The following is a 24048-nucleotide window of genomic DNA, read 5'->3' as shown; positions in this document are numbered from 1 at the left end:
ACTCTTTACTCTTGAAGAGAGTCTCCGGAGGACATGGAATGTAACGAGTATCGTTTAGCAGTCTGTAAATAGGTGGCCTGGAAACCAGTGTGGGAACATGTGGATTAAGTGTGTGGCGATTCCTCCTTCACGCTTGGGTGAAGAACCAGACAGAGGCATTGTAGGAAAGGTTGTAGGACTTACTTTATAACATTTATAACATGCCCCAGAATTCGTAATAATGTCTGCGTGAGCACAGCATGAGCTGCATGGTGAGAATTTTAGCTTCTGGCCTTTCTGCCTTGGCCAGGATGATACGGACAGGGTGGGAGAGTAATTTCGAAGTTGGTAGCCTCAAGGTTTAATACCGAGTGCGACGAAACCAATGCGTGCTCCGTTGTCAGCCATGGTGAAAAGGAATTATTGTTTTCAAAGTGGATATGATACAAGGCTTGAGCACTTCAATGGCCATTTGCCTCAACATCTTCAATGCATCACATTGGAATTAGCCACTAAGTGGTATCCAAAGGGATGTACAAAGTGATGTGCACGAGAGAAGCATGACAGATATTTTGATTTGACCTACTTGTTCAGTGTGTGAGCATTTTACTTCTGCGATGTAGCTTTTTATTTCATCAACTTGACGCTGTTGTGGATTTCTGGAGGCCCTGATTAAATTAATCAAGAGATGAATTTGCCATGCTACTGGACTCTGATCGGGTCTGGTCAAGTCTTGGCCCTAGACTAATTTTAGAATCCATTGAAATTGAGAGATGAGTTTCTTTAAATGCCAACCGAGCTAACAGCTACAGGCTGAGTGCTGCTTGGAAACACACCACAATCTCAACAGAAGAGTGTATTCACATTTATTGAAACTAGCACTTGCATTACTAACCATTTAGTATAACTAATTAACGATGCCTCACCTGTATCAACACGTAAGTACAGTTGATAATCGATTATCCGGTGTGCGATTATCCGGCTGCTTCCAACATTATCCGGCGGTTCCGGGGCTCATCCGGCAAAACTGCTCCAGAGACTGGAACCCAGTCCGGCGATCAGCACCATGCATGACAAAAAAAAGAGTAACTATGCTTGATTTCATTGTTCATTATTATATAGAGTACATTATACATTACATACAATCTAAACAATGAAAACACTGCACGTATACACATCACCCCATGCAGAGTCTTCGAGATTGGAGTGGTAAGTATGGTAAAGTAAATACATTAACTTTTTAAAGTAGGATATCTATTTTTGTCTATTTATATGCGTATGCCAATTTCATATATTCAACACATTTAAAACACAAAAAACACAACATCTAAAAACATAACGTCATAAAATAATGCGCAAAAATAATCTATTTCAAATAATGATTTAGTGATTATTTGCCGTTTTTGAAAATGTGGCGCCCCCCTCTCCCCAAAATCCTCCAGATAATTATCGATTATAATCGATTATCTACTGTATATATTAACATATCTCAGCTAATATTATATAACATACAATTCCATATATTAAAATACATTATACTTGATCTATCGCTTCCTGTGACTTCCTGCTCCCTTGTGGGCGCACATTGTTGTCATAACACCACCTATATAAGTCTTCTTCTTCTTGGTTCTTTCGGTAAAGTCACGTAGAAGGGAAATAATAAAATAATAAAAATAAAACATAATAAAATAATTCTCACGACGTTTCGGCCACAACGCAAGCAGCCGTCCTCAGGTGAAGAACAGGTCTGTCGGAAAGACAGCGTCTGAATGAAACACCACCAGGTTTGGCGCGTATATTTAAGCTGGGTTGGAGGGGGAAGAGCGCCTTGACAAAATAATTTGCATTTCAAGAGGAATTTAGCATATTTACGGGAAATGCAGATATGGGATTAGTCATTACTTGTGGAATGCGTAGGAGGTGGGCGGGGGGTTTCAAAGTCATAATATGCCCGTGCATTATGCATAATGCACGGGCATATTATGACTTTGAAACCCTCTTGATATGCAAATTATTTTGTCAAGGCGCTCTTCCCCCTCCAACCCAGCTTAAATGTACGCTCCAAACCTGGTGGTGTTTCATTCAGACGCTGTCTTTCCGACAGACCTGTTCTTCACCTGATGACGGCTGCTTGCGTTGTGGCCGAAACGTCGTGAGAATTATTTTATTATGTTTTATTTTTATTATTTTATTATTTCCCTTCTACGTGACTTTACCGAAAGAACCAAGAATATGTCTCCCTGCAGTCACGAAAGCTTTAAATCGACACCTATATAAGGGCAACACTGGAGGGTATTTTCAGATATCCGGCAACTGCCTGATGATGCTGGCTGTGTCTATAGGCGGAACCTCGTGCTCATTCGTACTCATTCGTAAAGGTAATAAACGAGCACGTTTGTTCCAGCGATAATTTTATTAATTGGCTGTCAGGCGAAAGAGAGTTTACGACACACTTTTTACTTTCGAGATCTGACCCAATCATAAATTATGAATCGATACATTCGGTTGTGAGAGCCAGCATGTCCGATGATGATTATTTTGTTCCCTTTGTGCTTCTGTTCCTATTTCCATATATGACCACTTGCATTCAATACAAAACCCAACGACGTAGGAGAATATGTTTTTGGAACGGTTGCCTGTGATGCCACTCAGTCTATAACCTTCACAATTTGGCTTACAGTTGAGAGTAAAAAAAAACTAAGAGTTTGAATTATTTTTTTCACATGGCAAATGCACAAAATGTTCACCTGACAGATGTGGGCCTAATTTTGCTCATTTTTGGTTGGAGTGTTGTACTTGACCTAGGCTTAAATGTCCCCTCAGGGTGCACATTAACGCGTAAGTGCTGTCTGTTAAGGAGAGACAGGGCTTTCACGTGTTAAGGTTATAGAAGTCAGCGCAAGCCCGTGGGCTTTATGCACAACCTAATGCTCCCCGATGAGAAGAATAAGCATGTGTTTGAAACGGCTGGCTTTTGGTGGTGATGTTACACGTAGAGTTTTTAGTGCGACAAGATAATAGGAGGAAGGGATAAATAAAAAGGTGGGAAACTAAGAAAAGAGACGAAAAATCTTGATGGCACTCATGTAACAAGAGTCACAGCCACAACAACGTTGATGAGACGGTACACGTGCTACTCGATCAACTGTCCCTTTCCGTAACCTGAGTATGAATTTATTAGTCATCGGCGTACCATCTCTCGGATCATTAAAATAACATTAGTTCCATTTGTAGAAAGTCAACGGTGGTGATACTTACATATACTGTCTCCTGCCTTGGTAATGTGGGATTTCTACCACCATCATGGGGGCTGCTGGCAGTACAAACAAGCAACAACTTTTTGAACGATTTTTGTTGTTGCCAAGTTAAACCAAAAGAGATCACGTAACCAGACAGATAAGCCATTGCATTGTAATTTAAGCCACGTAGCTTGTACCATTACAGGCTTTTTGGAAGTTTTTTTCTATATAACATTCTTGCTTGTGGCTACTTGCCCAGAGGACAAGTTTGTTTCTCGAACAATTGATTTTTCCAAGAATTTATTGTATAATTGTTTTAATGAGGTGAATGCAAACACAATTATATTCACCGCTGGGGCGAAGTGTCCTCTGCTATTCTACACTTCACTGTGAAGTGCCGTGCTGGGAAAGATTATAGGTCAAGGTTATGTTGACCTTGTCACTGCCTCAAGGTATTTTTTCCCGGCTAAAGGAAGACCTTTGCAATGAGCTATTGCTCATCAACCCCGGCCCTGTGGTTTAGGAGGCACTCGAGTTAGACATTCAAATCAATAATTCATCTGTATTTGATATAGTGTCTTGTGTTCGATCAGGCAAATCTCAAGGCGCTCGAACCATGTGCAGTGACGGTACAAGGAATGGGGCCTACCGTAATTGCACAAGCCAGCCACTTGCAGATGATACCTTTTCGTATATTTTCACGTAGAACTGTGACTCTGACACAGTCGTCTTGTTTGGCAAGTGACTTCAGTCAGTAAGGGGGTTTTTAATGGTCGTTTTTTTTCTCAGTAGATGAAATACTTTGGTAATTCCCCGCAGAAAAAAAAATGACTGTACTCGGAGGATGCGGGAATTGAATGGTTGACTACACGTTTTTTTGGACAGTGTGGAGCTCACTGATAAATTGAGAATCCTCTAAGGCAGCGAGTTGCCGCAGTGGATACTTTCACATTCCCGCCATAGGAATGTGGAATTTACATCTTTGGCTCGGGGCTGCCAACAGCACTGACGCTTGCTTGTTGGAACCTGGATACTCGTTCGCTGCAGGGCCTAGGCCCTCCGAAGGTAAATGTCGAATGCACGTTCTAGAGTGCAAGTAGGTTGTGGCCAAACGCGATCGCTCCGTGCAGTGGAGTAACGTACGTGTAAGGAGACATTCACATCGCTTGCAGCTCTCCCTGTTTACAATGACCTTGGAACGATTTCCTCTACAATGTCGTTTCTCTCAAACGTGTACCTATGGAATATGCCCCATTACGCGTATGTTCGAGTGCTTGCAGCAACCCTACACAGCCCGTGGCGTTTTTCGCTGCAATTTGACTTCAAAGCAGCAATTTTACTTCAGAGCAGCACTTACCGTGGTCCCTTTTTGTTTCCATCAATAGTATCACAGCTTGGTAGAGACAGAAGCACCTACTGGGGCAGAATCATACCTCTGCATCACATTACCTTCATTGCTTAAGGAGTACTTCACACGTTCACTTGATGTTTACTTGTAATGCTCCATTTGTAAGGTCGGTTTATTTTTTACTTTCGCTGAAACTCCTGGTGCACGCGATTTATAACTCTAGGGTGTGCGTTCTCCAGAGTTATACGCACAATCGTAAAAACTTTAATCCCTTTAATGTATATTTTTCCAAGCCGGTTTCTTGCAAGAGTGAGGCAAACAGTGTGTGATGGTTGGGAGAAAAAAGAAAATTCAAACTTTGTTGCTGCACACAACCGAGATGGCCCCTCTCTCGCTCTCTTCCGCGATAATATGGGGTCCCTGCCTGCATTGTGCTTGCCAGCAGCGGGGCACCAATGAAAAGTATGTTTGTGTTTAATTGAAACTTCTTTCTCGTCAATGATTTTTTTCCCCCCACGTAATTTAACCTTTGCAGCACTCGATGGGACTTCAGTCGTGCACAAGACCATCGAGATTACCCTGCACAAAGACGGAAACAGTTTTGGATTCGTGGTCCGAGGCAAGTGTTGTGTACGGAATTATTTTTCGTGTTGTTGTGGAATTGCAAACTCCATCCTCCACATTCTGATTGTGATGAAACGACTCAATGGTTACCAGGCCACACACACGCATTCTCTCTGATCGCCCCTCATAGACAGCATTGACAAGAGTAGGAGGTTGCATACCGTACTTGCATGAGTTAAAATCCTGACCAGGATTTACTCAGCCTGACAGCATCATCATCGTTGTTATCCTGCCCACATCATCCCTCTTCGGTCGGTGACATCAGCACCACAGGCTGCAGTTGCACCATGTTTGTGGAAAGTGGTTTCCATAATCGAAAGACTGATTTCTGCCGTAGTTAATATGGAATTTCCACTGTCGGTTCTGAACCACCAACAGGGATGAGCTACTGCCCACTAATTCTCTCCTTACAAACAGCTTTATAGATTAGTGACGTTAGTTTGTCATGTTTTACCACTGCTCGTTTTTATTGTTATAAACAAAGATGTCATTCAAAGAGTCGGGCAATAAATTGCTCTTGGTGCAAGCTTCGGCATTTATATTGAGCGGCTGTTCTAGATCGCCACAATGGCGAGATGTTAACAACCTCGCCTGGTATACAGGAGGTCGTGGGTTCGATCCTGACCCTACCGCCTGTATATTTGGAGTTTGCATGTTTCTCTCCCCATTGTTGTGTGGAATTTTCCCCGGGTCCTCCGGTTTTTCCCTCCACATTTAGAAACGTGCGTTTCGAGTATTTGGCTGTTATAACACGTGATGAGCCACTTTGTTGAATTATCATGTGTGGCCAGGTCGCTTCTGAAAAAGAGCTACATAGCTCAGTGGTCCTTACCTGATAAAATAAAAACATATCTTATAGTTGAGTAAACAAATCTGTATTGGCCCGCAGTTGTGAATATCGCTGAACGCCGCTGCAATCCATGCGAGTGGTGTCGTGGCAGATCGCTGTCGACTCACTTTTGCAGGACTTGAGAGAGTTACAATTCTGGCCAGGAATTAACTGAGCCCATCACTTCTCCGAGGTCAACAAAATTCACGTAAATATTTTTGTACTCGACAGTTTTGCTATCCAATGAAGATAGTAGCTCCCGGCACAAGAATGTGGAATTGTTTTGGCGGGCTCAGTGGTCATCAAGGGAGAGATATGCACAACTCCCGCACTCGTATAAGCAGCAAAACGTTCTACTTTTAGGTCTAATAGAAGCTGACGATGAAAGAAGAAAAAAAACTCCGGTGCGCCCGTTCCAAGTGAAGCACTCTGACAAGCCGACACTTTTGTTTCTCTAAGGCGGCGTTCAGTCCGACAAGAAGAAGTCGCGGCCGATCGTGGTGAGCCACGTCAGGCAAGGGGGCCCAGCTGACAGGTACGCCTCCGGCCGTCACCCCCAATCTGTCTCGCCTGAACATTTTCCAACAGCGCCCGATGATCGAGTAATGCTTAAGTGCCAGCTGCGAGCGTCGCGAGATGTCAGCACAGACAGCTGTAGCGGGGGCCAGATGAAAATGTTTAATATGGCCCGCGCTTTCTCTCTGCGTATAAATTATGTATTAGCCTTTATCCAGAGAGCCATGTTCTCCAGGCCAGAGTGGGAACAGGCGGCTGTGTTGGCTCGTGTGTCAAGGTATGAACCCAGGCAAGCTCTGAGACCCTTGAACCCGAGTCACACGGCATGAAATTTGGTGAGCAGCGATGTACGGCTCTTATTTGGCTCGTGGAAGTTGGTGGATCGAACCGTGATCACAATGTGAGACAGTCGCTGTTGGGTTCGGTGCCTCTAGGATGCAGTATGACAATTAGGCTGCTAACCCTTTCGTGAATTTTCTCCGACAACTTTTCTTTTTTTTGACCAGCTTCCTCCCACGTTCATAAATATGCCGGGTGGTGGTGGCTCTGGGTGCCGCGGTGGCGAGATGTTAACTATCTTGCTTGGTTTTCAAGATGTCCTGAGGTCGATGCTGACCCTAACGCCTGTATATTTGGAGTGTGCATGTTTCTCTCCCCGTTGTCGCGTGGAATTTTCCCTCCAGATTTAGAATAAACGTGCGTTTAGAGTATTTGGCTGCTATAAATTTACACATGATGATAATCCACTAAGTTGAGCTATCATTTGCAATAGCCAGGTCGCTTCTGGAAAAATAAAAATAGTTCAGTTTTAGTTTTTTATCTGGAGGCTGGTTGGACTTTGGATCGCAGCATAGGAGAGGCAAATCGGAACGATACTATAAATGTTGTGCTGTATATAGCTCTCCCGTGTGTTCTTGGGTTGTACCGAGTGTTTGGCATGATTTTCCGACGTTTCACTAAAATATTCTGGGAGGAGCTTCTTCAGGAACTGAATTCACCTATTCAGGCGTTAATTTCATCTCTCCGTTGCCAGCACGTGGAGCAGAAACGTTGGAAATCGTGCCGACTAAAACGCGGTGACACGTGGAAGGACATTAGAATTGGTTAATCGAATTTTGTGCTTTTTAATAAAAAAAATACTTTGGCAATTGCACTTGTACAAGATGCACAAAGCTCTTTGCATCACAAAAATAAATAAACCATTGACCAAGGGGATAAAAAAACTCAGAAGTTTTGGAGCTAATCAAGAGAACCCGAAAGCAAGAGAAAATAAAAGTGCGGGGCGTTGAGGCGGGGATAAAATGGCGTCGCCGAATGGCGACCACCGCTGGGGCAGGGCGTTCGCTGCACGGCCGGGGAGCAGCGCAGCAGAGCGCACGGCGCAGTGTGGCGTGGAGCAGGAGGAGCGGCGTCCAGGGAACGCACAGGGGGCGCAACCCACCGGTCGAACGATGGGTGGGGAACTTGTGTAGGATAGAGAGCAGGGCAGCTTAGCAAGACTGTCAGTGGAGTGGCACCACGGAGGTTTGCAACTAAGGGGAATATCTGAAGCCAGGTGGCGGGAAACTACGAGCTGGGTGTGAGCAACTGCCAAGAGGTGTTTCAGTAAAGAGAAAGCGGTGGTGCGTTAGTCGCAGCATCATTGGCATTGCTCCTGATGCCATCTTGACCGTGGCAGCTGTCACAAACTCTCAGTCCGCCCTGTGCCCTTGTCCCCCCCCCCCCCACCCAGGGATGGAACCCTCAAGGCAGGCGACCGCCTGCTCGCCGTGGAGGGAATCCCCGTGCAGGGCCTCTCGCTCTGCGAGGCATCTGTCGTCCTCAAGCAGAGTGGCCAGGATGCCCGCGTGCTCGTTGAGTACGACGTCTCCGTCATGGGTGAGCGGAGGGGCAGCCCGTTGCGCGCGAGCGTACAAAGCAACGCGCTGACGCCTTTGGTGTGAAGGAAGAGCGGTGGCGTTCTTGGTGAGGGGGCCATTATTCCGCCCCGTAAATTTTTTATAGGAAATCTTTCGGGCAGCTCTCTCCTCTCTCTCTCTGGTCTCGTTTTTTTTAATGAAATGGGTGTTTTGAGCACACGCTTACGTGCATACACACATGTAGGTGTGTGTATGCACGTGTCTACCTCTGTGTGTGTATGTGTGGTGGCAGTGTCAGAGCGGTGACCCGAGTTCGATTCCTGCTCACGACCAACATCAGTGACGATTATCTGAGCCGGTCTTGGGCCTCCCTTAGGTCGACTCAGCCTGAAATGAGTACCCGGTGTGAAGAAAACGCTACGAGGGAGACAAAGGCGGTCAGGCGTGGTGCTGGCCACCCACTCCCCCGTGTGCTGTGCCGGCCTTCCTAGGTGCTCAATAACATCACTTGCTTCAACAGTCTATGTGACTAAACAGGGATATTTGATGTTTTGTGTGTGTATGGACAGTGGTAATGCAGTGCTTTGATTACTGGACTACGTATGTATGTTTAACTTATTTCGCACCGTACGTAGACTAGATTATATCCAGTAGCGGATTTAGACGTATTCGTGTGGTATCTGAGCCTGTTCTGCGTGTGTCCTCGCTCAACTCAGCGCTAAATGTATTGCCTGATGCAATAGTTGAACGTGAGCACTGAGGAGACGCAGGCAGCTGAGCGTGGTTGTAGGCCACACCACGACCTCGTGTACTGTGCCAGCCTCAACTGATGTTCACCAACAGCACTGTCCCCTAAGGTCTAATGTCACTTTGCATTTGAGAAGCAGTAACACAGCGTCTTGAAACATTGCACTCTGATCGCGGCAGCCGGGATTAAATGCCTAACCACACGCAATACCATTTGCAATTGGTTTTTGCAACTGCCATGGCTCTTGGATCGATTCAGACTCAAATTATTCGTACTTGAAAGCAACAACAGAATGTGGTGCTGGTCGAACCATCTCTCTAGTTCTCGTTTGTGAATGTGGATGCCTTGCCCAATATATATAATCAAGAAACAAAACAGCTCACTTCCAGCAAACGTATGGGTCACACGTTTTACCCGAGACATGGACCTCGTTAACAATAATTACACGAACCGTTACGTCGCTGCCAAGTTTGTCCTCGTTCGAGTTTGCGCAAGGAGGATAAACGAGCGGATCGATAAATGACCCGAGCGATGATTCCTGTTCCGCTCTCTGTGCTCTCCGCTCACCATGGAGCATGCTTAACAATGATAACCAAACAGCAGTCGAACAATCGGGCACGCACAGCGAAAACGGAAAAGATTCTTCTCCTCGTCCGTCGATTTCTCCACTTCTGCTCGGTTCGTCGCTGCGTCACCTGAGGCGCACTCATTGCACACAAAGTTATTGCCACGAATGAACCACAATACCTTGCTGGTCTCGCAAACTCCGGTCATCCTCGCAGCAGCGGCTTTCGGCTCGCCATCGAACAAAGACGGTCACCGCATCGTGCGCTTTCAGATGCGCTTCCGTGGCCGTCTGGAACGCTCTTCCTGCCGATATTAGGAAGCCACTGGAGCTCTGCACTTTTAAATAATCTGGAGTGAAAGCTAATTTATTTATAAATGTTTTTGTGTTTAGTTTGTTGTCCTTCCCCCTCACCTCCGATTATCATGGTTGACTACGAACGGTGAGAAAGAAGTTAAACACGCACACATACAGTACATACTGAGACGGCTTCTGTCCCGTCCAGCGGTTTCATGTTTGACATCCAGTCAGATCGTGGTCATCCTCTTCCCCTAGCACCTTGCAGTGTTTCCTCCATCGTCATAGTCGTCGTCATCACCATCATCATCCTTTCCAGCCGGCCACCACACTTTACCTGTAAACGCTGAAAACAGAAGACTTGGGCGGGGGAAAAACTTTTATGCAAGACTTAGGAAACACAATTGACAGTTTTTAAAAACAACTCACATAAGCAAAAAAACAAACAAACAAAATGGGCGCAGTGTATTTGTTGGCAACAGCAGTCGAAGTTACAGCGATTGTGCTGCCGAGTGCCCACTGCCATCGTGCGTTGGCATGGCATTGGTCTTGAGAGCAGCCAAATCACTGCGAGGCCCAAACCTACTGCCACGCTACCCAGTGAATGGACATGATGAAAAATACTAGGTTTTCCCTAACTGCCAATAAAACAGGTGTTAAGATGTTCAAACGCAAAATTGATAACTTTTGCAAGGCATTAAAGGTCCCATAGATTGTATCATGACAGACACCGTTCAAATGATTATTATTTTCATGTTGGCAATTTTGATTTCAATTCTAATGGCCTTTTGAGAAATGTCAGAACAAAAGAGACGCAGCATTTACTTCCAGAGGGGTGATGCTTTGCCATACAATTGCATTCATGTCGCGTGTACTCGAACGATGCCGACAAACAAAGAAAAATATCCCATATATAGCCTTAGCAGGCTGTTGAGGCAAGTGCTGTTAGTGAGCACCGATGAAGGCCGGCACGGCACACGAGGGGGTGGGTGGCCAGCACCACGCTCATTTACATATACACTCAATCAAACATGCACACACGCGTACAACCACACCGTTGGTTAATAATATGGAGACTCCTTTGATCAAGAGCCTTGCCAAGGTTGTCTCAGTGAATTCACTGCTGGGTTTTATAATTTAATATAAATGAAGATTTGCAGTTAGGGTGAAAATCTATCGCGAGAGTTTTAAAATTTACTAGCTGTAAACCTGCAAATGGGAGAAGTGTTGTGAACTTAGAGTTCTACGGTAGTGTAGCAATAGTTTTGTGGGTGCGTGTAGTGGTTAGCGCATTGTGCCACGAATCAGGCAAAGCAGAGTTCAATTCTCGCTCGCAGCTAATAACAGTGGCGAGTATTTGAACCGGTCCTGTGCCTCCTCTAGGTCGACTCAACCTTAAATTTGTACCGGGTGCGGTATGTAATCATCAGCACTGGGGAGACAAAGGTGGTCAAGCACGGTGCTGGTGCAGAAGAAGTTCAGCATACGGTGCATCTCGTCACATTCGTCAGGGACCTTAATTTGTGAGGGGCAATGCAGGCGGGGGGGGGCAGTGTGAGAGCAGCTCACCGAGCTGAGCAGGTGGTCGACCATTCAGACCAATATCGGTCAGTTACAGACTTTTTTATTTCACTCTCAATTCCACCAGGAGCCGGTGCAAAGACGCCACAAATACAGTTGGTGTGATACACTCAAATCTCTTTGATCTCTTCAAAACCCCGGGCAACCGAGTTCTGCGCATATTGCAGTTTCCTTGGGTGGTGGTGGTGGTGGTGGTTATTGCAAGTGGCCTGAACTCTTGTAGACAAGGGTTGGTGGATCGCACACATGTCATGAAATTCCCTACCCCTGGGTGTCAAGGTATGCACGTATATATGTTGAACTTCTTTTACGTTGTACATAGCCAACCACGCTGTACACAAAAAGTAGTACTGGAGACATGCGTTTTCCAGTGGCTTCCTAATATCGGAAGGAAGAGCCTTCCTGATGGCCGCAGAAGCACATCTGAAAACGCGTGATGCAGTGACCATCTTTGTTCGATGGTTAATCAAAAGCCGCTGCGAGGATGACCGGAGATTGTGTGATGGTTTATGCTCACTGGCAAGAGGTGCCATACCCTGGCTCGCCAGCTGAAAGCAGTGCAGCAAGTGGACTAAGTGCCTTCCGTTTCCATCTCTATGGGGATGGAGTGTTGCACCATCGATCACGTGGGTTTTCTCTCCAGGTGTTGCGGTTTCCTCCCACTTGTATAATAAATGCTCATTAATTGGTTAAAAACATCTTAAAATGCAAACTCCGCATAGCAGTACCCGTCTGAATAAAAAAGTAAATTATAATTTTTAAGGACATTCTTTTGATACATACGCCAGCAAGCAAAGCATTACCGTGTCACAGTAGGCGGGAGGCGATGTTGCTACGTGGCTTTACCCAAATAGTTTATTTGCGATTACTTTTCCAATTTGGCAAAACTTGGACCGTGACAGCGGCACAAGTGGCCTACTAGTTTTAAAATACCGTCACGGGATCTTTGACGTCCACTGTGAAGCAGATAGTGTGCAATTTGTTTGGTTCATACACCCACAGTATTGTCCAGGGCAGCAGCTGGGATCGAACCATGAACAAGTGGCAAACTGCACTCCCGCTTGGTTGTCAGTTTAATACGTAGTTGTAGTAGGCTTTCATGACCAATATTATCCATAATAAAGGTTTTTTTGGGGGGTTACATTGCGTAAATATACATGTGTCGTTAAACCCGCCACCAACCCAAGGCAGCCAATTTAGTAAGGTTTGTCACTTACACAAAAACGTGCTGATTAGTTACTGGTTCAGCTCACCGCTTGTGTGTTGGAGAGTAAATCCACAACATTTCAAATTCGAGTACGATATTTTGCTGGTGATTACAACCAGCAGCTTCATCAGGCGATTAGCCAGAATTTTGACGAAGTCCTCCTTTTTCGGTCTTAAATAGTGACATCACGGCTGTCACTGAATAGGCACAATAGGTTTTGGCATACTCTGTGTACGTGTGTTTACGGTCGACAGCTGTGACTCCGATAGCTATGTTGGCCACTACAGACTCGCCTTCGCTCTTTCCCCTACACTCCGTTTATGTTCGCCATACATTTGGCCGCAACCAATGCATGGTGATGACCCATCCCCAGGTCTTCAGCTCCACTTATAAGACGAATTGTTTGGCGATGCTGCTGCGTTGGCAGTGGTGCACAAGCACAATTAACAGCAACAAATCAACAAAGTCATCAATAACTCTATGGCCTTTAAATACAATTTTTTATAATTGCCGTAATATCAGACAATGGTCCTTCTTGACAGGACGTGAACAGAGGCCAGAGAGGTAGAGTTAATAAGGGTTGGATACCAGATTTAAGATAATTGGGCCTGATGGGAATTACATTTTTACAAAAAATAATTGTTTTATAATGACCAGTTTTTTTTTAAATGAGCATGTGACTAGTTTACCTGTTAGTAACGTTGAGACGTCAATCACATTCCTAGTCTCTGAAAACAAAAGAGACAGCGACGAGAGGCCTTTATACAGGCGAAGGTGTTTGCATTGCATCACGTCCACACGTTAGCGCACCATCGCGCGCTGCTTACGGTGCCCGTGCGGCGCAGAGGCGTTATAAATAAAATTAAAAGGAGGAATAAACACTTCTCCCCCCACCCCACACACACATTAACGTAAGGCAACAATGACTTACGCTCATGGGCTTGAGAAATATTCCTTTTTGGAGGGAGGATTTCGCACCTGTTCATTGGAGGAGGCGTTGGGATGCGAGCCTCAGGGAGCTTGGGATAAATTAGCCAGGGTGGCGGCAGGGGGACAGAGAGCCAGGTGCTTTGTTGATACCATGGGGCACGCAGTCTTTGCAATAGCATCTAAATACCCTGATTCCATTGCCTCGCAGGAAGAAGAGTTGAATCGGAGATGGGGCAGGCAGAGTGGCGAGATGCCAGCTGTTAGCACTGCCTTGTCAATGGCAGCAGAGTAGCTATACCCTGCTGTGTGTGTCTTTATCAAGGGCAGCAGAGTAGCTGTACACGCTGCTGTCCGTGTCTTTATCAAGGCCAACAGTGTCAGTTTGGAGTGAGCCCACGATGCACAGTGGGCAGCAGGGTGTGGCTTGAAGGATGTGTGTCTGCTGTTTTGTAAAGGCCAGCACGATGGGCTTAACCCTTTCCCATCCCATTCTGATACACCATCAGTTTTTTTTTTCCAATTACATTTTGGTGTCATTAGACCTCATTTGCCAGTACCAAAATATAATAAGGGTTTTTCCACTTTTTTCTCGCAACAAAACTGAAAACTTTTTACAAGGAATCATGTCTGCATTAACCACAATACTTGTGGTCAAAATGCAAAAAAAACCACTGATAATATATGCATTGTCCTTGAAACTGATTGTCTTTGAGCTGTACGCCTTTTGGTGTCCTCTGGTCTAGCTCCAATTGAGACGAGGCTCAAAAGAAAGCCGTCTCTGGTGTGGACCAATCAGTTTCAAGGACAATGCATACATTATCAGAGTGTTTTTTGTTTGCATTTTGACCACAAGTATTGTGGGTAATGCAGACATGATTCCGTGTAAAAAAAAAGTTTCAGTTTTGTTGCCAGAAAAAAGGGGAAAAACCCTAGTATTACATTTTGGTTACGTATACGTACATAGAAACTAAAATAAAATAACTGAATCGTCTTCAGGTCGGCAGACACACTGTAGAGAGCGGTCGTGTCGCTACAGTTCTCTGTGGTGAGTAACAATGTCTTTGAAAACAACTGCGCTACTACGCCTCCCTACATAAAATTAACGCTGAACCGCTCGCACATTCCGAGATTCAGCGGTGGACGGGACCCGCACCCATTGACTTCCAGACACCTCGGAGCGGTAAAAAGTTGAAATGCTTCGTGGCTGTTTTTTGAAGGGGCAGCTGGGTGAGTCCACTTGGTTGTGTGTGCCTCCATAAAGGGCAGCAGTGTGCGCTTAACAAGTAATGTACAGGGACTCCTCTACTTACGAGCATTCGACTTACGAACATTCAAGATAAGCGTACAAACCTGTCCTTGTGTCCAGTTGCCCATTCGGACCGAGAGTCGTAAGTTCAACCGCCACGCAATAAATTGCGGTGGTGGCATCTACGTCTGCAGAACATGAAGAACCAGTGGCATCTACATCTACAGGAGATTATACAACTTTTAAAGCCATCCCCCATGTTTAGTGTACATGCCGTACAACATGGTTGGAATCGACAGGAGTAAAGTTGGTCTTACGAACAAATCGTCTTACTAACAGACCTCTGGAACCTAACTCGTTCATAAGTAGATGAGTTCCTGTACAGTACTTGTTGCACACGACTGAGGGCAGTAGTTAAGGGTTTTATGTCATTTGAACGCATTCCCCCACAATAATTTTCCCATTTAGTTCGAATACATCTCTCATTCTCACATGAATATACTTATTGTCGTGTTAAGTTACCGTCTTCTCTCACGACATCTCTAACATCTCTCTCATCTGCACATCTCTATCTTGTCCGCATCTCTCTTCTGTCATCTCACTCCGTATCCATCCATTCTCTGCATCTCCTCTCTCTTGACTACACAACTGCGTCTCCTTCGTAAATGTAAAATGAAAGACAAGCCACAGTGTGATCGTGGCCTTGCAACCAAAACCATGGACCGTAGAGTAAACCACTGTAGCCTGCGCTCCTTCAATGGAGGAGGAGGAACAGCAAAGCTACCTGAACTCCGTCCTGAAGCCCTCTCGTCATGGCTAGCAGACCTCGACATTGGCATCTAGCTCCAGAGCATATTGCCATACGCAAAACGAGAGTTCTGATCTCTGTTTGTTGTCATCTCACGACATCTCTATCTCCTGTCTATTTATCGTTTATCCAATCACTTTGGGGGTCTGTGGGGGGGGGGAGGCCCAAATGTATTTCTGGCATGGGCCCCTAAAGGCCGAGCATTACCTCTGTGGAGAGGAGCGGTCGTGCGCCTAACCCAGTGTCATGTGACCCTGTCAGCTGGTAAGCACCGGATCATCCTAAGCCCATTCCTCCGGAGAGGGCAGCAGAACCATTAAGAGGGTCTCTCTATTCACGAGCGTTTGCCTATTGTGTGCCAGTGTCGTGGTCCAATTGCCTGTCACCGCCACCACCACCCCAAACACGGCATTTGTATTCCGAATGGGGTGCACAGAGTGTATTTTGCTGCAGCTATCTGCAAAGGGACGGTGTTCTGCAAGATGTGGCCGTGCAGTCTAAAACTACTGAGCGTCTAAGAAACAAGATCAGCGTCACTTTCAAACTGGACGTAACGCGATCGGGAAGAGGCAGTGCAATGCAACACCATTGTACGGAATGAGCTGCAAGCTTCAATTCGACTGGCTTGCGGACTGTGCAGAAGGGAAATTAACAAATGTACTATGCCCATAGGGTCTATGAATTCTGATGAGTTAATCCTTCGCGTGCACCAAAGAATATCAACTGTTGCATTTTTACGATTAGATAAATCTGCCCGTTCTGCTTAGTTCTGCGTGAGAGCCCACTTATAATATAACCACTTTGCGGAGGAGAGATGCACTTAACCGTAAAAGGGGAGATTATTAATATTCCATTCTCATAATTCACCTTCTGGTTAATGTCCACGGGTGAGGTTTTGGCCATGACGCACTTGAACATGCCACGCAATTGCGCCTGCCTTGCCAATGATGCCACGGGCTCTTTCATGCCCCCCATTGCAGCAGATGGCATTGCACTGCTCCATTTCCAACAGCAGCATACACACACACAAATGAAATTAATACATAGCGTGCAGCGCTTTGTCAATCCACTGCTCGATGAAGGCGTCCCAGCACCATTAGGGTCATGGGTGTTTTTTTACCATACTTCACCACGCAGTGATCGTGAGTGGCACCGCGGTTTGAACCCGGTGACCCGAGATAATTTCTCAGAGATCGTTAACATCAGTGACAAGTGACATCTAAACGGAGCCCCCCTTCATTAACTGACCAAAGTGGTGAAGTGTGGTCAGGCAACCATGATGGGAGTCCTTCTAGTGAATTATAAGAGATCTCAAAAAAATACGGTAGATATGTTACGGTATTTATATTTATGGTATCCAGCCCTCAATCATTTTGGTTAAAAAGCTCTACTCACAGGCAATATCGAAATTCGGAGTCATCTAAGGACATCATCTCTCAAAGTTGAGTAAAGTAAGTACTGTACCACTTTGTTGGGAAGTCAACGACAGATTGATCGATCCCCACCACGAAGCCCACCGCCCATTGGTGGTGCAGCCGTGCTGGCCAGACGGGCATCATTATCATTACAGTCTCTGTTCTCCTGTAACGCTGCGTGCTGTTTTCATAACAGCACACGCAGCGTTACATATATATGCATCGCATATATAACGCGATGAATGTATTAGGGAACACATTTTTTATAGCGCTGGATGCGATTTGGATATAACAAGATCGAGTGAACAGAACGACGTCGCGTGAGTAGGAATAAGAAATGGATGTACGGCTGCCTCGGCGTAGCATCGCACAAGGCAGGATGCTGCTGGATGCTGCTGGATGCTACCCACGCACCTCAGTCTTTGTTTAGCCTGCGTGTGCCTCTCACGTGTTATCGCGGGCTGTGATTTACCCTATGTTATATTTTATTTATAATCACGCGATTTTTCCATAACGCGGTGTTCTTCAGGAATGCAACTACCGCGTTATAGGAGAAACAGGGCTGTACTTTGGCTCATTTGAGCAGGGGGACACTTTTCCTTTTTGACTTTGTTTAAAAATACCTACGTGGTTACAATTGTTCCATTTGATCATTGCACGAGTGTTGTGAGAAACAATAGCAGAAGTCACCACATTCGCTGGTGTATTTGTTTTGGCATAGTGAGATCGTTTAATGTGAATTCACCCTTGCATCTGTGTGAAATTTGATTCTGTTCCTGAGTATGCCAATATGTTCAGACTGAATGCCAATGTTGAGGTCTGCTGACCACGAGCAGCAATGAGATTACCACTCCTGTAAATGTCATTAACCAGGAGTCTTAGTTTATCCTTGAAGGCTGCGTTTATTTTAGTTAGTGTAACACTTTTAACGAGGTATGTGGTAGACATTTAGATATACGTTAAGCAGTCCAATTTGACGTCACACGTTTTGTTGTTATTTTAATACAGTAGAAAGTCTTGGCAATTAAGTCACCACTCAAAGTTATTTCCCTGATGAGAGGCGATTGGTGCAGCACTCATCTCTGTCGTCTGCTCTGAGCCAGCGGTGGAAACTCCACATTGCTATGGTGGGAACCGCTGTTGACCTCCGACAACGTGGCCCTCGTTCCATTGCCCCTGGGTGGCTGATGGGCTCCGTTAATCTCCCGTGGAGATTTTTTAAAGAACAAATACAATTTTTAGTAAAGGTTTTTTTATTGTAACAGGAACAACACGTTGGGTAGCGAAAACAACCGGGCGAAAGCATCCTCGAGGCACACAGGCCTGACGCGGTCGATCCGTTTGAGGAGAAAGCAGTGGACCATGGGAGGGGGTATGAGTCTGTCGCCCCCTCCCCGATGGAGATTTAACTTTGCGCTTGGGTCACCTTGGCCAGGTGATGGAATTACTTCCCATGATGCATGCAACATTGGGCCATCTGGGCCATGTGGTTGGAACCGTTGGGCCAACGTTCTGCTTTTACTGGGTTTACTCAGTGTTTCTAATCCATTGATTTGTGTCGTAACAAAGTGTATTTATTAGTATGTCGATACAAACTTATTGACATAGATTCTGCACCTTCAGTTTCATTGATATGTGTAGTTTAATACAGGTCACTAATTTCCGTCGCAGTGGCACCAAAAGTATCTGTACAGTGACACTTATTTATACCCACGTTGCTGTGCTTTGCAATTAAATGTGGTTTGTAATTTGTCGCTCAAATATGTACTACTACTTTTCAAAATGGAAAAGATACTTTAATTCCACTATTCTGAAAAAATAATTTGCTACAATAAATTGCAGGCAGTCTGCCCTCAGATGAAAAGCACGGGAGAAAAAAAGATCAGACTGTCTTAGCAATTTAAAACTGCCTCTGAAGAGAAACGGATTTCAGTACAACCCGCTGGGCAAGACGCGTCGATATTTTAGAAGAGAGAGGTCAAGGGTGGGTAAAATCTCCCGTGAGTTTCTTAATTCCCTGTATCCAGGTGCGGCTGTTGGCTGACGTGCGCCCTTTCACTCGTGGGCACAATGAGTGGGGAACCCACAGCAGCCGTGGAGGAAGGTTCTCGGGGCCAAAACGGCGACGTCAGTTGGGTGTAAAAAAAAAAAGTATGCGCGTATCTCCAGGCTCAACAGACCTGGGAGTCGGAACTGAACCGGAAACCAGAACCACAATTGACCATTTATTTTTTTGGAGCGAATCCTAAAAACCGTTTACTCTGGAACACCCCCCACGCCGTTTTGAATAAATGTACAACAAATACTGCGGGAGGGGGGGGGACTTTTTAGCTGGGGGCGTTAAAAATTACAGTGGCCGCAATCCCTCAACCAATTCCACTGCCATTAACTGCTGTGTTCGCGGGCACGTTAGCAGTGGCCCTGCCGTGACTCGTTGTTGGCCACCACGGGAGGCGTTCGGTTTGCTATCTTTGAGATAATGAGCTATATGTACAAATTTGAACAGATTTTTAGGTAATTATTGTAAATTGGGTTAACCCAAGACCGATTGATTTTTCTAGCCATCGAACAAAGATGGTCACCGCATTTCACGCATTCAGATGTGCTTCTGTGGCCGCCTGGAAAGCTCTTACTTATTCTTAGGGTCTTTCGGTAAAGCCACATAGATAGAACAAATAATAAAAATAATAACAATATCACGAAGTTTTGTAGAAAAATATAGCGTATATTCTCAGCAGCTCTCCCGCTATATTTTCACCTGAAGACGATTGCTTGTGTTGCGATCGAAACGTCGTGATATTGTCATTATTTTTATTATTTGTTCTATCTACGTGGCTTTACCGAAAGACCCAAAGAATATGAATTCCTGCACTCATGAAAGCTTTAAGTCAAGAGTTTAACTCTTACCTCTGATATTAGAAAGCCACTGGAGCTATGCACTTTTTAATCTAGATTGAAAACTCTCTTTAACTTTCTTTAGAACTGATTTTATCATTTAATTTGTTGTCCTTTCCCTGCACCTCCAAGAAGCACGGTTGGCTACGTATGGTGCGAAAGAAGTTCAACATACATGCAACTCAAACTGCACCCAGGATGTACAGAAACTTTCCAACAGCAAAGACTGCTTTTGTTTGGTGGTGGAGGTGGTTGGTAAACATGTGGGTCACATGAAGCATGAAACATTTTAAGTCTTGAATAAACAACTTTGGGAGTACACGATGGGGTGGGTGGCCAGCACTTGCCCCAACAGTCTGTTCAGGTTATACGGGGGATCTTTGTCTTTCTGTTTGTTTTATATGTATAGTGACATTGCTGGATGCCACCATGCTGTAAGTGCAGTACTGGCCCTAGAGGGGCACGGTGTGTGTGTAGTGACATCGCTAGATTCACCAGGCTGTAAGTGCAGTACCGACCTGAAGGGAAGGTAGGGTAAGGCCATGACAGCCTGGTTGACCCGGGAGGACACGTGACCGGATAGAATGACAGAGGGGCCCTGAGAGGGGGCTGTGAGGGTCACGTGATGGGAACCGAGGTTCTTCCTGAAGGTTCTGGAAAAGGGGCGTGGCCAGGGGCGGAGTCGGCCACGCCTGAGAGAATAAAAGCCGAGTCCCGAGAGGGAGCTTGGCTGTCCGTCCCGGGGAAGAAACCCTTCGTCTACGATCTTCGATCTTCAAGTCTTCCAGCACGTGGACCCGGGCAGTATGCTGTTGGTCCCAGTCCGAAGTTGATCGTTATCCTGTAACTTGCGTAGTTAGCCAGGGTGGTCACCACCCTAGGTCGTTGTCTTGTTAAGAGGTAATGTTACCCCGTTGTGTTGAAGTAATAAATGCACTGCCTCTGAGTTTAAGTGTGCGACTAAGTTGAACCCATAAGGGAGACGGGATACGAAAGGAGATTTGGCTGCATTGTGTTACAAAACACTGGGACGAGCCAGGCCTGAGGTTGACATGAGGAAAAACGTTCGCCAAAGGAGTGGAAGAGATCCTGAAACCTGACCCCACTTCCAGAGAGGTGGGGGAGGACACCAGGCCCCGGGGTGAGGAAGAGATGGACGGGCACGGGCATGAGGGATGGTGAGCGGGATGTAAAGTGGGAGGGATGAAGCAACGTCGCAAGACTACCGTTGCGGAGCGGGGGGGGGATGTGACACATTGAATTGGACCCCTGCCCTCTGCTGCCCTTGTTAGCACACACTTGCCCTGTTAAGTCAGTGCCCACATGTGAGGCAGTCAGGAGACACATTCGCTGGTGTGCACATTCTTGAGCTAATATGCCAATGATGAGATATATTACACCCACAGTTTATGTGGGTAGGAGGCACGTTCCCTGGGTACAAAAGCGCATCTCTGATATAATATGGATCAGCATCATCAGCCATGGTTAATCCACTGTTGGCTGAAAGTCTCCCCAAGCCACTGCTACCTCATGCAATTTTTAACGTGCTAAATATATTTCACAGACATAAATTAATTTGTCTCTTGAGGTGCGATAGCCAAGAGAGCTGGAGCCTCGAGGCATCTCTTGAAAGTCGGCGTAGATTGAACGCTGCTGTCGCTGCCGCCGGCAGTGTGCAGTGGGATGATGGCATTCCGGACGGCGTGGGCTGCCACGGAGAAACGACGTCCAACGGTGAGAGTCCCGGCCCTCGGTGTAGAGAGAAGGCCGGGCGGGGGGGGGGACTCAGCTATAATCAGTCGATAGCCCTCAATGCATTGTGATACAAATGTCTTTGACAGCAGACGTTCAATCTATTTTTTTAGCAAATGCTTTTGCACGTGACTTTCATATGGTGAGAGCACCAGATACACAAGGTAAGTAATGAAATGCGCGCATATGTGTGTCGGCGGTATATTGTGAGTGGACGTCAACCCACGTAGTCACATACCCGTGCGACAGCCTCGCGGATTACGGGAGGAATTACCACATCATATTCATTCATTATGAGCAAGTGTGGAAAGTGACTGGTGGATAAATAAATCCACGATAATTCGCAGATACAAGGTTAAGAATCCATAATGGTATAATTGTAAATGTGTGATTACTCACCAACACAATAGTAACGAATTGGCAGGTTTTGTTTACGTAACAAACCTGACTAATTGGCTGTGTCTGTTGGTGGCGGGTTTAACGACATATATTTACGCAATATAACCCAAAAAAACCTCTTATGCAAAATATTGGTCGCGAAAGCCCGACTATGTGTTAAACCAAGGTTAGAACGTTATCAGGCCCAAATGGCACAAACCTGACGTAATTTTACGTCAAATAATTGTTTACATTTATTAGACTCGTATAAAAAGACTATAAACAGTAAAAGTCCTTTGTGACAAAAAAAGTCACGTCAGCACAGCTCGTCTGTGCGACGTAAATTAACTTTTTTTTATAAATAAAAAATCGAAACCTTATCTCGGTCATTTCCCTGCAGCTTCGCTCTGCAGCTCCTTGATAGCCCCAACTCCACTTCCATGGGTCACGTTTTGTGCCCCCCCCCCAAGCGTTTCTGCTCCGTCGCGGTGTGCGTTGGATTATATAATTACAGGAGCAGTCATGAACCGCCATTATATTTGTGAGTTGAGTTACAGGGATTCACATGACCCTTGCATTCTGCTGCATTTCTCAACGGTCTAAGGTCAGCCAACCAGTAATGTATCCCATGTCGTCCTGACGGTCCTTCTGGTTGCGATGTGATGACGCATGTCGTTGTCCGGTCATTTCTGCAGCAGCAGGAGCTTGCGGAAACGTGGTCAGATAGAAACTCGTTTCATGAACTTATCTATAAATTCATTACACTGCATGAATCATTTAAAGATGTACTTATATTCCTCTCGTGATATGATGAAGCAACGCTTGAACTGTACACTTATCTTTTGGTCCAATAAAATGAAGGAGCACATGTAAAAACGGAATGAATACAAATAGAAGCAAATGCACAGTACCTTCACTATAAACACACTTTATACTTAGCCAGACAAGGGGTATGGCTATTAGAATTATTATGTACATTATGGCGTTGTGGTGTGGTGGGTTGATGGCGAGGGGGGGGTGTGATGGCGTGGTGGAGTGGTGGGATGGTTTGGGCGGTGGGGTAGTTGTGCAGCGAGTCGCACACTGCAACATGAGTCGAGTGAACCGAGTTCAATTCCCAGCCTTGGATATCATCATCGGTCGTAAGTATGTGAACTGGTCATGGGCCGTCCACTTCATCTACCCGCACTGACCAACGTGGTGAAGTATGGCTAAGCAACCGTCACAACCGAAACAACGCGTGGAGCAGGCCTTCCTCCTGCAGTCGTTTGAAGGAGGGCTGCAGGTTATGATTTAGTGCATTTCATATATAGGAATATTACAACTCATAAATTAACCTTATGGCGGTACCCCAGGGTACCATAGTACCCCGGCTCTCACATGTGATGCAGTCATTTTTAGTCTGTTGATGGTCGGTGATGCGGCAATCGACTGATCTCGACGAGCTGTACACTACGATGAACCACTACGGTGCGTACGAGCGTTCAGGGTTTCAGCGCAATCGTCCTCGCTGCGTTTCGACATCGTGGAGTGGCACCGATTTCGGATTGATTGGTACCCCAGTCGTGGAGTTAAATACACCCCTGGGAAAAAAGTGTCCCAGAAATAAAATATTTAAATGCCTCGGCCATTTTGTATTATTTGGTACCCCGGAGTACCGCCATAAGGATCATATATTCATTATCGTGAACCGAGAAGGCATTGAAAAGGGGTGCGCAGAGGTGAATGAAGAGGAGACCCCAGAAACTGTGAGTGTGCTACAGTGTCTGGCTCTTGTGAAGGGAGTGATGGTGAGAGGCCTGGTATGGATGAATGTTGAACTTCTTTTGCAC

At 45.7% G+C, this 24048-nt stretch overlaps 1 protein-coding gene across 2 annotated transcripts in view; it reads left to right on the top strand.

The window, feature by feature from the left end:
- The window catches only part of LOC144934731 (glutamate receptor-interacting protein 1-like), a 272140-nt gene that overhangs the window by 138086 nt on the left and 110006 nt on the right, over nucleotides 1-24048 (top strand). For both annotated transcript variants that reach the window (XM_078860808.1, XM_078860807.1), the window contains exons 5-7: nucleotides 5102-5185; nucleotides 6479-6554; nucleotides 8268-8413. In XM_078860808.1, coding sequence (XP_078716934.1) covers nucleotides 5102-5185; nucleotides 6479-6554; nucleotides 8268-8413 — 306 coding nt within the window. The remainder of the gene's footprint in view (nucleotides 1-5101; nucleotides 5186-6478; nucleotides 6555-8267; nucleotides 8414-24048) is intronic.

This window comes from Lampetra fluviatilis, chromosome 11 (assembly GCF_964198595.1).
Source record: "Lampetra fluviatilis chromosome 11, kcLamFluv1.1, whole genome shotgun sequence".
NCBI classification, from domain to species: domain Eukaryota; kingdom Metazoa; phylum Chordata; class Hyperoartia; order Petromyzontiformes; family Petromyzontidae; genus Lampetra; species Lampetra fluviatilis.
This window is presented reverse-complemented; position numbering and strand designations above follow the sequence as displayed.